This window comes from Echiichthys vipera, assembly GCF_963691815.1.
Source record: "Echiichthys vipera genome assembly, chromosome: 14".
NCBI lineage: Eukaryota > Metazoa > Chordata > Actinopteri > Perciformes > Trachinidae > Echiichthys > Echiichthys vipera.
Window position 1 is genome coordinate 25,260,683 of NC_139839.1, and position 13,990 is coordinate 25,274,672.

A 13,990-nucleotide genomic window follows, 5' to 3' on the forward strand; every position below is an offset into this window, starting at 1 on the left:
GTAAATGTGATTTATTATTTATTCAATCTACAGCACATCACCTCAATGTGAGCTCTCCAGTTTATCTTACTGTCCCCTTCAGTCAGCATGGGACCACAGAACCAGTGTTACTGTTTTTGGTGTCTAATGCAATACATCATAGAGTGTAGTCTGCACGTACTCTATATGGAAAGTGTCCTGAGATAACTGCTTTGACACTATATGATAAATTGAATTGAATTCATGCGATGTTCTAACCCGTGTCTGTCATCACAGCTAGATGTAACTGTTCAGGAATACACACCCCTGAGAAAATGCTCCGCGTTCCTCCTGTAAATGAGGCAAAGCGTCTGGAGCCTCAGGACTTACACATGGAAACTAAATATGCAGTTTTTCTTAAGCTGATGGTGTCTGAGCTGCACACTCCTCTTCCTTAGCTGGAGCATGTTTCTCCTCAGCGTTTTGCTCTTTGGCTGACTCCAGCTCAGAGCCGGCTGTGAGCGCAGACACCATCAGGGCGAGCCGCTGCAGGACCAAATCAGCAGTGCTGCTAAGAGTATGCTGAAAAGACAGGGAACAAGACAACAAACGACATCACAAAATGACTGAAAAGCTCATTTGAATGTGGAAAAGCAAATGAAAAAGCATTTTAGAAAGTATTAGGTCATTATGTGTTCAATATATATTTGTGTTGGATCTCTTCCACTTCTCAAGCTTGGTTCTTATGTGAAAATGGATTGCTTTTGACAATTACAGGCCACCGCAGATCCAAACAACAGGACACAAAACGTGCAAAGGATCTGTAAAGTCAGCTCGATCAATTTTGCTGCAATTGCTTCTGCTGGCCAGTAGAGGCCAACAACTACTTGATGCTTCAAGTCTCTCCTCCATAAGAAAAATAGATTTTCTCAGTTCAAGAGCACACTTTTGTGTTGACTTGTTAACAGATGATCCATCTTTTATGGTGCTATTCAGAACAACAGTCAGAGCTGAGGCAACAGAGCCTTTTCCATTGCTGCCCCCTCCCTCTGGAACTCACTACCCACACAAATCCGTGACTGCACCGACCAGCACACCTTCAGATCACTAATCAAAACCCATCTCTTCGGAATAGCCTTCAACCCCCAATAATTCACTATTTCATTTCATTTCTATTGCATCACTACTTGATTTTAAATGTGCCTGCTTTTTCATCAATTTACATCTTTTTACCATAACTTACTTCTTAAATATAGCCTCCTTGTTTTTAAGTCACTCACTTGTAGCCTACCTGTTGCTAATTTTATTTGTTTTAAATGTATTATAATGATTTTTATTGTATTACCGTATGTAAAGTGTCTTTAAGTACCTAAAGCTACACAAATAAAATGTATTATTATTAGTTATTACCAACAGCAGAGAGGCACTGGCCCTGACAGGAAGCTATGTTGCTTTTATTAGCATCTGAGATCATTGTAACTCAGCTTTGTGCTACATACCTGCAAAATATGAAGCCCCTTTAGTGTGAGGACAGCCAGCTCTCTCAGTCCATCGCCGGTCAAGTCTAAATAGATGATGGACAGCAAAGGACTCTTGAAGCTCCTCCTCCAATGCAGCTGAAACTGTCCATCTTGTCCTCGCCCTGACGGCTGGAATTTGTAACAAAGAAGTTCCTGCACGGCAGAGAGAGAGAAAACATCATCATCGGCAAGAACTCACCACACCAGTGGGTCGTTAGAATGAAATGCCTGAGAACTGAAGACAAATATGTCTTATTATGTCATGTTCCATTACATTCAATTGATCTGGACGCACTCTATATGTAATTTTACTTCACGTGTAAATCTGGTATGATTGGCTGGACATTACGGACAATGGCAGCCCCCCCCCTGCACACAGTCATCAACAACCAGAGGAGCCTGTTCAGTGGAAGGCTGCTCCTGCCCAAGTGTAGGACCAACAGGCTTAAGAACTCCTTCGTCCCTCAGGCCATCACACTCTACAACTCCTCACTCAGGGGGAGGAGGAAATAAAGAGGACAGAAGGGAAGGAGAGGGAGCCACTCACTGTGCAATATTCTACTCATACATACCTGGACACTTATCTACTTCTTTTCTTTGTGCAATAACTTTATCCACCACTTAAGTGCAATAATTTAATCTTGCTGCTCATTTCTGTCATATACAGTCATACATATTTGATCTGATACATTTCCTCTACATTTAAGTTATCTGATTTAACTTTCTGTGAATTATATTTGATCTGTGTTCATATCTCTACCTCATATATATCTGACCAAGAGTTTATTGCTTACTGTTTATTGTTTTTTATACTTTCTGTATTTTTTTAGCTAAGACTTTATTGCTTATTGTTTTTTCTATATACTTTCTGTATTTATTTAGCTAAGAGTTTATTGTTTATCCTATACTGTATTTCTTATACCTTCCTTGTGTGTTTGTAAGCTGCTGGTAACTCAATTTCCTTGTGAGAGTTCATCCCAAAGGATCAATAAAGAGAAGTCCAAGTCTTATTATGTTTTCTCATTGTCAACAAATCACATGAAAAGACCAAAACCAACAATGAATCTATCTACTAACTATTAATGTGCATACTGCAAAACTTACTGTACTAGTGTTTAGGTTTATTTATTGTTATTATTAATGTAATGTTGGTGTAGTGGCAGAGGATAAAAGCTTAATGTAATGTAATCAGATTATTATTATACATAGAAACATATTTAATCCTGGGGAAGGCCGTTTATTTTTGGTGTTGCAAAAAAACCCTAATAATCTTTAATCAGATTTGTAATTCAAGAGAAAACTAGACTTGCTCTGTGCTCAGGCTTTAGAATAAGGAACCGTGATGGGAGACACCGGCCAATCACAGGTTATTTCAGAGAGAGAGAGAGAGAGAAACGTGTTAAGAACTACAGTGTCCAGCTGTGTTGGGAAATGACTGTGCCTTTCTTAAAAAGGGAAAGGCATTTTATTAAAAAGATGAATGTCTTCAGTAGAAAATACTGGGTTTGGAGCTGAGAGCCACAGACAGGCTGTCAGAAAGTTTAGAGCTTTTCGTGGGATTTACTGAAAATCTAGAATATGACAATCTTTTAATGTACTATTGATGAAGTCCATTGATAAAGAGAAGCTCTGACCTGCCCATATGTTCCCAACAGCACCTCCTTCTGCCCGTCAAAATCCAGGTCAATGACCAGAGCGCAGAGCACTGCGTCCCACTGGTCACTCTCTGAGAGGCACACCGAGTGAGACAAGCCTCGCTCCTGGACATCTCTGAGAACACACACACACGCACACACACACACACACACACACAGCTCAGCGTAGAGCCACGTTCTCAAGCACAGTGATAATGTGTGAGTGAACTCCACTGATTCTTTATAAAGTTATCAGATTCTGACCTGTACACAACTGCCATCTCTATAGTACTGGTTACCAGAAGGTTGTAGCCTTCACTTTCCACACCTGAAAAAGAAGTGTCTCAGACTTATCCAGCATGACAGCCAGATGTGACACTGAATTTCCAGAAAGAGCAAACTGAAGAAGAGACAGACAGGGGTACAAGTGTGAAGATGTGAAACTAAAACAGGCCAGTAACATACTTCTGTGTCCGCTGGGCTGGTTGGCCTCAGTTTGGCAGCTCAGAGGGAACAGCAGCACTGAAGAGATTGGACTGTCAAACTGGAAGCGCCAGCTCTGCAAAACCTCTGATGAAGACCAATCACATCATATGTCAGTAAAACAAAGTACGGAGTAGTTCTACGATTGATGGTATTATCACGATTACTGCATCTTGTAGTCATTAAATACAGGAGATGGAAATGATACAAAATATGTATATTTGGAACCCAGGTGATTAAAATCACATGTATGGGTGTATTATGTCATTTCAAATAGACAGTCCTGTGCTAGTGTTGGAGAACACTTGGAGTAACAGAAATACATCTAAAGCTTATCAGCGGCGAAACACTCCACAATGGTTTGTAATACACACAATGGAGCTGGAGCCCTATGTGTTGGCACCCCACTGACTGGTTCCAATCAAATGAAAGAGAGAGCTGCATCCACACAGGGCTCACATCGGTCTGAATGAGCCATCGTTAATGTTATTAGTGACACATGCTTTTCCTAATATGAAAAGTCAAAATGTCTGCTGTGAAAAAGGCCCATGGTGAACGAGTGGAAGAGGGTTGGATTTCAGACATGTGCTGCACTCACACAATGTCAGGGATCAGAATGGGAAGAGCAGAAGAAATAGTAGTTACTGGATGTAACCAAAGATTCTCTTTATGAAAGATGTTGCAGGCTGTACCAATGGAATGAAATGGTATACACGTCTGGTGTCTTGTTTGAAAGTGTAGTGAACATCATGTGGATGGATGAAAAGTTCATAATAATATTAATAATAATGTGTTTATGTTTTATTTTCACAGCTAACACTTAACCTTAGCACGACAAAAACGAGTTGTGAATGTTAGATCTGGAAAGACTGTTGCTGAGACAGAAACAGAGTTAAACTCATAATCCATAACATTGGAGATACGTTGTTTCTGGGTCGAATATTTATACTCATACTCATTGACTAATGGGCTAAGGAACCCTTTATTTTCATGTTCACTTCCCCCATTGGAATCGATAAACTCAGGACCTGCCGCTAGTCTATGGGGCAGTGGTGAAGCGAATGATACAGGAAATGACTATGAGTTGAACCATCCAGCTTCTAAAATGTCCCTGATGTCACTACTTCTAGCCTTTTACATGCTTCAACCCCATAGAGGCCACGGCACCCTGAGACAGATCTTTACACTCACCGCCCGATCAGGAGGTAGCAATCAGACATTATAGAACACCAGCCCAACTGCTGCTCGCCCCCCTTTAAACTCAGAATCAGGAATAGAACAGGGTCCAGTTGATGTTGCTCTGCTCAGTCTTGCCACGGTATATGGCCTTTGACATGAAACTGTCTTACACAACCTTAACGTGGCAGCCAAATACTTTTGCACAGTAGTGTATATGCATACTGGGATCATATATAACACAACTTACGAGTCTCTGTATTCCTCTATCACACTCTGGAGGGAAACAGAGTGATAGAGTTGAACCATTATTCAGTGTTTGGTCTCGCTCACCTGGTCCTGTCTGGTTCACCAGAGCCAGCCCAACGCAGCCATTCTGACAGCCGAATGCTGAGAGTCGCTGGCCCCCAGCTATACTCAACATATCCAACCACAGCACACTGCATGGAGGGAGGGGAAACACAACCAATACACACAGAGTCATGGCTTATACCTAGAATTAGCTCAGCAAATGTGATGGCAGTAGAAAGAAACGGTTTTCCTTCAGCTTATATGCAACATTGATGCTGCGGATTTCAAAACTTCTTTATTCGTCTTTATTCTCTATGTCTCATTACCTTATTGTGAATACAGTTCACTCATTTCTCTTTCCTCTGTCTGTTGCATTTATATTGCTTCTGTCGTCTTTTGTTACATTTCAATTTGTAATGACGGTGTCTTCAAACATTCTCACTATGTTTTAATGCTTTCTCTGTCACAGTACACCTGTGAATTAGATTTGGGGGTAAACTTTGACACTGTATTTTATATCAAACCCAGTAGCTGAACATGAACAGAACACTCTTTTAAATTAAGATGTGAGAATAAAGCAAATTGGACTGAGCAGGAAAATCATAAGGCTATATTGCCTGGCCTCAATAAGTGAGAGAGCCAAAGGGACGGCAGACTAACTTGCTGGGCAGTTGTTGTAGTTCAGGGAAGAGTCTCTCCACTGGCTGTTCTTCAAACTGGTGGAGGGAGGCGTTCTGTTGGAAACAGGAGAGTCAGGCTGTATAGTACTCTGATGTTGATGTTGCATGATGAATCAAAGTGAATGTCTCCTACGGATATGTAAAACTCATTACCATCCTGTTTAATCTCTTGCTAAGGAAAAAAGCCTCCCTGGAGCTTCCATCCTGTTTTATCCACAAGACTTCTCTTTGACAGAACAATGATGAATGTTGTTGCTGTTCCTGAGGTCAAGGATGAAATTTAAAACCCAACATGGAAGAGGAGTACATTTCCATGACAACTATTGAAGAAAATGCTGGGATGTGATTGAAAGCATTTTGTTTTCTACTTTAAACACTTTGAGTGAAAGACAATTCTAGTGTTAAAATGGTTGTATGTTCTTCTATGTTTCCCTGGGTTAGGGTTGTATTTAGTCTCTTCTTTAGTCATGAGTGTGCCTTGGGCCAAACATGAATGTCATCACCCATTCCCTTTAAAGTCATAATCCGTAAGATTTGAGATACGTTGTTTCTAGGGGCCTCTTTGGTTGTAAGATGTAACTGCAGGTGAGCCTGTTCTTTCAGAGCCATTATGACACGTTCACGGTCACTATGTGTGTTGGCTTTTTTGTAAACTTTATTGACACACATTCATCTATCTTCTTTAGGTCTGTCCCCTATACTGTACGTTACTCTCTTAAAGTGTAATTCTGGTGCAAAATCATCCCATGGTCTTTTTCGGCACTTACATACATCAAATAAGCCACCATGAGAGTTTTTTTCGTGTAACAACTATTAAAGAAGGAAATCCGGGATGGCTAACACTGATTAGCTCGGGGCAGTACGGTGAAGGCATTCAAACGTCTTTTTTAACCACTAATATTGCTCAAAATAACAGCAAACCTCTGCAGCAGCATGAGAAGAGTCACTGCACAGAAAACAAAGCACCAACAACGTAGTTAGTGAACCCAGAGTTTATTAAAGAGTGTTTTAAAGACTTACCTAATGGCCCCTGTACCAGCTCCTCTCATAGTAAAGTCCATTCAAGTGGATTACCAAAGTCAATCCCAAAGGAAGGAGCCCATTGGTGCTTTGTTTTCTGTGTAGGGACTTTTCTCATGCTGCTGCAGAGGTTTGCTGTTATTTTGAGCAGCATTAGGGGTTAAAAAGTCCACTTCACCGTACTGCCCAGAGCTAATCACTGTTAGCCACATCCGGCTGTTAGTGACTCTCCTAATTTCTCCATTAACAGTTGTTACAGGAAAAAAACTGTCGCGATGGCTTATTTGATGAATGTAATGGACAAAAAGGTCCATGGGATGATTTTGTGCCAGAATTACACCTTAAATCCCAATTATCTCCCAATTACACACACACACACACACACACACACACACACACACACACACACACACACACACACACACACACACACACACACACACACACACACACACACACACACACACACACACACACACACACACACACACACACACACACACACACACACACACACACACACACACACACACACACACACACACACACACACACACACACACACACACACACACACACACACACAGTCTCTCATCTGACCTCCTTATACAGGTGGATCCTCTGGTCATGCCCGCTGAGCAGAAACACGGTCTCTCTGCCTCCGTCGTCACACTGCACTCTGACAGAGAGGAAAGACTGCTGACATTAGCCGTCCAGATACTCATGTCTCATGTCACATGTCATGTTTTCTGTCAGACAGACACCATCTGTACAGAAGCTGCTCTCTGACAATACAACCACACTAAAACTCATTCACAACCTCTACAATAAAACAGCATATTAAATCAGGTGTAGTAAAAATGCCGGAAAATGAATTTATTGCAGCAATAAAAGTAATGTTGCAGTGAGGTAAAAGTTACAGCACTAATATGTAAACATTGAAAGTAATACAGCTATTAAATACTAAAAGCAGCTATTCTAATGTGAATATATATTTATGGGAATGTTTTTGCCAGGTCTTTTAGCTTTACTGTCTATTAATAATCCCAATAGTCCTAACATGCTGTTGATGTAAGGGTACTGCAGATAACTGTTAAGGATGGTTGTGTTTTGGAAGGGGGCGGCGGTTATTTTGGGACGGTGGAATGGGGATTCCATTTTTCCTCACAACTGATTGGTCAGCAGTGGGTTATTTCATATGTTTGGATCTGTAATCCTGAACAATACGAGCTCCTTACTGGTTTGGCCTGCGGCGGTAGTTTCCATGCCAACTGAAGTGTGAACCTGAGCGATCCATGTGAGAGTGAAAAGCTGGGGTGGACCCCAAAGTTAGCTGCTAAATGCCTCTGCGTGTAGAATGAATTGTCTATGGGCTCACAGTGCATCACGGCTCTGCAGCAGCACACTTACTCAGTGTGGTACAGATGGAAGGGCGTGAACTGCAACTCCAGATTCAGACAGCTCTCTGCAGAGACACACACTAGCATCAGCATGTGTCAGAGTAAGCACCGTACACTTGAGGACACTGCTTCACTCACGTGCAATCGACTCTAGGTTGAACTCTGAGCCGGGCTCATAGTCACAGTAGATATTCAGGAAGGGCGTGGCTTTGTCACCAGAGTCCTGCAGGAGGTCAGTCATTATTAACAATGTATTTACAACGTGCTATGACTTGTTAACTTAAATATGAGCAAATACCTTTACAAATGTGATGCCCACCACCAGGCCTCTTTTGGGTGGAGACTTGGTGAAGGCATCAATGGATACAATCTCTGCATCAACTAGAAAAAGAAGATGGGATCAAAGCTGCAGCATCAACCAACAACTGACAACTGACACGTACGGAAAACAACACAGTTTCAGGAGTAAATACAAAAACTGCATTCTTACTAAAATACAATCTGATCAGTATACTGAATGGAACATGACTGGGGAGGCTGCGGTTCAGGAGGTAGAGTGGTCATCCTCAGTTCAATTAACATGCCCTCTAACAATCACAAAACAGCACTGGGAGGACTCCAATCGCAGACTCCAATCGTGTACACTCTTCATCCATATGTGCACGTCACAGTCTTAGCCCGTACAAGGTATTTTACCGCTTACATTATTGTAAGGCTGACCTGACAAAAATGTACCCAGACATTGACCCTCTGCCCTGAGACTTTATACCATATGTTCTGGGGTTGCCCTGAACTACTTCGATTCTGGTCCTCTTTCTTTGATTTATTTTTAAACTGTTACTCCCTTTCCCCTTATGACCATTTTTGGGGTTACCTCAGGAAACATATCCTTGACCTCCTGTCAGCGCAAGGCTCTGGCATTCTCCTCCTTACTAGTGCGGCGGTTGATTTGGCTAAACTGTAAATATTCTGCCCCACCTACCCACACACATCTCATTAAGAGTATCATGTGTAATCTCAAATTAGAAAAGATCAGGTATGCTGTTAATGGTGTTCTTCAGAACATCCATGGGACGTGGGATGGCTTTGTTGAGTTTGTGAAGCGGTTCGATGGGCTTCAGTTGGAGTGATAGGCTTTAGCGGACCCACTGAGTGACTGAATGCACAACTGCACCCCCCACCTCCAGTCCTTCCCCTCCTGTCTTTGTTGTCCCTTCCTGTGTGTCTGTATGTGTGCTGAAGTGAATCCCTCGTGCCCTGGCATTCGTTTTCATCCAAGGAAAACTCAATAAAAAGATTTTTGAAAGAAAGAGTGGTCGTCCTCTAATCAAAGATTGTGAATCAAAGTGTCCTTCGGCAAGATACTGAACCCCAAATTGTGTGAATATTTGTCCCAGGTGCAGAGGCTGCCATCAGTGTATGAATGTGTGTGTGAATGGGTGAATGCAGGTTCATATTGTATATCGCTTTAGGGGTCGCTAAGACAATAAAAGCATTGTATGAATGTTAAAAGTCCATTCATCAGGAGTTGTTGGTTGAGATTATCTGAGGCAGAGAAAACCTTTGAAATTTAATTTGTCATCTAGAGCCAGACTAAGGGCGCACTCACACTGTCGATCTGTACCGTGCCCCGTGCTTTAGGGTACTTGTCCCCCCCTCCAGGCCCGTTTGTACTCACACTACCTGGGCCTCTGCGAATGCTTCTTGCTGCCTGTACGTCATCACGCCGTAACACATCACACGCATTGATGACGTCATCGCAATGTGTGGCTTTGTTTACAAATCTTTCCATAGACCTCAGAGTTTTTGTGCGTCTTGTCGACTGTTTTAGAATATTTTCATCGACCAAATCTGCAGTAAACACTCCACCTCCGAATCACACCAACGTGAACCTTTCACCGCCATTGTTTTAAATGTCCGCGCATGGTCCCTCCTTTTTTTCTCTATGTCCGAACAGGCGCACATAAAATGACGTCAGAGCCGCCGTAGGCCTCGTGCTCGTGCCCGTACATGTGCAAACGTGCTTTACAAAAGTCTACCTCTCTCTAACGGGCCGTGGCCAGCAAGTGTACCGCTCTCAGGCGCAGTACGGTTGCACTCACACTGGTCAAGCGAACTAGACTTTAGCCGTGAAACGTGCTTGGGCACGGTACGCTGATATTATCCACCAAGATTGGTCTATCCCAGACATATTTGTATCACTGCACGTTTTCCGAAATGCACAGACATGAAAATCTTTTTTACAGAATATATAATGCAGATTTGTGATTTTGAAATGGAGACCTATAGCTATTTGTTTAATTTAAATGTTAATCAATTAGCTAATTATTTGTATCTATCTAGATTAGTGATTTTTATTCTTCTATGACAAAGATCTATTCTGTTCTAAATGGTCAGCAATTAACTGATAGGGAACATGATGTTTATTTAGCTATTTATTTGATTTCTATTTATTTGTTATTTTTTCCAGTGTTCATTTCTAGAATGGTTGACAATGTAACACATTGTATACTGTATATAATGTATGATGATGTATAATAATATTAAGTATTCTTAAATAAGTTATTTGTTTAGGAAAGCAGTCTTCTGAGTACCTTGGCAAAATCATATCAGTGCATATCCACAAAGAAAAGGTCTCTTTACACTCCAGCTCAGAAATGTCACTATGTCGGCCGCCATATTGATCTTAAAAAAATCTGTTGGGCTCTGTTGTTATCTTTCATATTATGGTCCACCGTGTAGGAAGACTGTTGATAATTGCTGTTGAAAATAATAATAGATAAAGGGGAAAAAAATGAAATTAGGATATTTATTAAAGGGATACTTTATTTGAATCCGGATCTGTGTCATGTCAATGTGGACAGTGTGTTCAGATAAACGGGGTTTGGCCTGTCTCAGTGACAGAAGTCCCAACAGAACAGAGCGTCAGAGATGTGCCGAAATCCAACGATGCCATGACACAGACCTGGATTAAGAAAACGTCAAATATCTCATTAATCCACTCTTTCATTAAACACAATCCAATTCAGACGTGATTTACTGTCTCAACATGTCAAGTATGCATACAGGCCGAGTTCAATGCACATGTTCTCTTTGTCTTTTGAATTGACAGGTGCTAACTGCATGTGTGAAGAGGCTTCATCTGGAACAGCTACCGTCATTTGATAAAAAATAAAAATTGGCTACTTTTCATCATGTGGAAGATTTTATTTAGCATGCCACAGTTTAGGACTAGAGAGGGGGACAGGAGTTGAGGACAGGAGCTGTCCCTGTTGAGCACATCTGGAAAAAGACCAGAGAACACCGGTCAAAGGAGCCCCACCGTGGAACCACAGAGTCACATGAACACAGGCTCTGATGGATGCTCTGCTTTGACTCATCTGTTGCTTTACAGGATATGTGATGATTATACAACCGGATTCTTTTTGACAAACTAAATCAACAGGACAGCACTGTTAGCAATCATAGTTAGATTGGGAAAAAAAAATCTAATAAGGGTTTTGCATGATACTATATTTTATTATATTATTACAACAGCTGTTGTTCAGTTAGCTTTGTTTTTTTTAATTATAGTACTCTTGGCTGTATGACCTATGTGTTTATATAGCCAATGACTGAATGATTTGTACTCAATGATATTCACTACTGTATTCACTTTTGCAGATATCATTATTTTTTTCTTTTTCGCATACTTGGGACTTTTGTTTCTTTGTTTCCTGATGTTTTGTGTTTATTTCACTTACAATCAGTATGTCTGAAATGTACAGTATATGTGCAGTGGGGGATGAAGTATTCAGATCCTTTACTTCAGTAAAAATAGAAATACCACAATGAAATGAGTAGAAATACTTCATCACACCTTAAGATCCCCTCCAGACATGTATTAAGACAAATGCAAATAGTCTGCTTGGAACAAGTGTATCTCTATGTGATTTCTCCAGTGGCTCAGTCCATAGAGACCATGGAGCACATGGTTCAAACTCATCCAGTAAAGGGCCGCTGTGGCTGCAGGTTTTCATCCCAACCAAGCAAGAACACACCTGACTCGACTTACTCAATTAACTGAATCGTTGGAACAGATGTGTTCTTGCTTGGTTGGAATGAAAACCTGCAGCCACAGCGGCCCTTTACTGGATCACTTTGACACACCTGGGGCTTAGGAACCGAAAGGCCGTTGTTCAAGTCCCCATACGGACAATGAGAGGAGGGTGGACTGGTGGCTGGTGAGGTGCCGTTTCACCCCCTATGCACTGCTGAGGTGACCTTGACCAAGGCACCGAACCCCAAAACTGCTCTGGGCGCTTCTCATGGGGCAGCCCTCTCGCTCTGACACCTCTCCAGTAATGCATGTGTAAAGAACCCATTTGTGCATGTGTGCATATCTGAGCCCTGTGTGTGTGTGTGTTTGTGTGTGTGTGTATGTGTGTATGTGTATATGTATGTGTATATGTATGTGTGTGTGTATGTATGTGTGAATGTGTGTATGTGTGTATGTGTATGTGTGTATGTGTATGTGTATGTGTATGTGTATGTATGTGTGTGTGTGTGTGTGTAAACAACAAAAAAGAGTGGACAAGTGAATGTCCCCTCCCGGGACTAATAAAGGCATGCTTTCTTTCTTTCTAACTCCCCTGTGTGATCATTGATATGGTTTCACTATCAGACCAAGGCAAGTTTATTTATAAAGCACAATTAAACAACAGGGTAATTCAAAGTGCTTTACCTACAACATTAAAAGAAAACATTGGGAAAAATAAAAAACATAAAGGGTCATTTAAACCAGTGAGCCATGTTCCATCTGATCCAACAAATGCGTCACTGTATCAGAATAGAAACCGCTCTGTACTGTAAGTGTAAGTATACGCCAGTGTGTCTTGAGTACCTGGGATGTAGGTGAACTGGACCTCCTTGGCCACAGGGCGGATTTTGTGCTGCAGCTCCTGGTACCTGAAACACACCACCTTCCCCTTGAGAGTGGCCGCCAGCAGCTCCTGCTCCCCGGCCTGACACAGCCCGTAAATGTTACTCTGCGACGGGAAGCGGCTGAAACTGTCCTCCACGAAGGGATACGACTCTCGAGGCATCCCGCAGGAGGAAACGGAACTCGCTAAGTGTCTGAGAAGAGTGAAGAATTAAGAGGTCCTGGTCGTCTCTCCATGCAGGTTCAGTTTAAATGAACTCCAACGGGAGAAGGAAAGGCACGTCGTTCATGTCAAAGCGAAGCTGTCACTGTAAACTGCTGTCTTAGATGTAAGGCTCGGTTCAGACAGAACACAGAAATCTGGTGTGTTTCTGGCGGAAACTAAACAGCGTGATGAAACAAAACATCCGGGTTGGGAGGAGGTGCGTTCAGGTTTGTTGGACATCATAGGATTTAGTGCCCATAAACCATCCAGCGAAGAGAAAACGAGGCTTTTCCTGACGAAGGTCAAGATAACACATCCCCCATTTCACTAAGAAGGGTCTCAGTTTCCTTTGCTGATAGTTTTCACTTCATGTTTGTGTCTTTGTTTGTTTGTATTTACTTACATTATAAATTCTGTCACGGAAATGCGGCTGCGTGCTGACTCATTGTAAACACTCATTCATCCTATTCCACAGTGAATTATCACAGTTATTTTCAAGTTCAAACCAAACTAGAATTCATACCATTAAACGAATATGAACGTGTGCTTCTGAGCCGTGTGGACTTGTTTACACACCAACTCGAGGCTCTGAAAGGCAGCGTGACTTTTCTCTTCTTCTTCGGTGTTTTACGGCAGCGCGCACCCGCAGTGTTGCTTTGCTCATAGACATATAAAGAGTAGATGCCGCATCGAACGTTGGGC

The 13,990-nt window shown here is 41.9% G+C and overlaps 1 protein-coding gene across 2 annotated transcripts; it reads right to left on the reverse strand.

Moving 5' to 3' along the window:
* Window positions 1-38: 38 nt before the first annotated feature.
* On the reverse strand, window positions 39-13,449 carry kptn (kaptin (actin binding protein)). 2 transcript variants are annotated; one of them, XM_083926439.1, is made up of 13 exons: window positions 13,045-13,449; window positions 8,461-8,543; window positions 8,301-8,385; window positions 8,173-8,227; window positions 7,363-7,441; window positions 5,896-6,003; window positions 5,723-5,796; window positions 5,105-5,211; window positions 3,578-3,682; window positions 3,377-3,440; window positions 3,113-3,248; window positions 1,458-1,631; window positions 39-540 (listed from the first exon to the last, which is right to left on the reverse strand). In XM_083926439.1, exons 1-13 carry the CDS (start codon window positions 13,244-13,246, stop codon window positions 376-378), a joined length of 1,437 nt encoding a protein of 478 aa, XP_083782565.1. In that variant the 5' UTR covers window positions 13,247-13,449; the 3' UTR covers window positions 39-375. The 2 variants fall into 2 exon arrangements, with proteins under 2 accessions (XP_083782565.1, XP_083782566.1); XM_083926440.1 differs by lacking the exon at window positions 5,896-6,003.
* Between the last annotated feature and the right edge of the window lie 541 nt (window positions 13,450-13,990).

Coding starts and splice junctions, on each gene's coding strand:
- kptn (XM_083926439.1), bottom strand. CDS start 13,246: ATGCCTCGAGAGTCGTATCCCTTCGTGGAGGACAGTTTCAGCCGCTTC. Junction 8,228..8,300: donor CAACCTAGAGTCGATTGCAC/GTGAGTGAAGCA, acceptor GTGTCTCTGCAG/AGAGCTGTCTGAATCTGGAG. Junction 5,797..5,895: donor GCAAGAGATTAAACAGGATG/GTAATGAGTTTT, acceptor TGTTTCCAACAG/AACGCCTCCCTCCACCAGTT.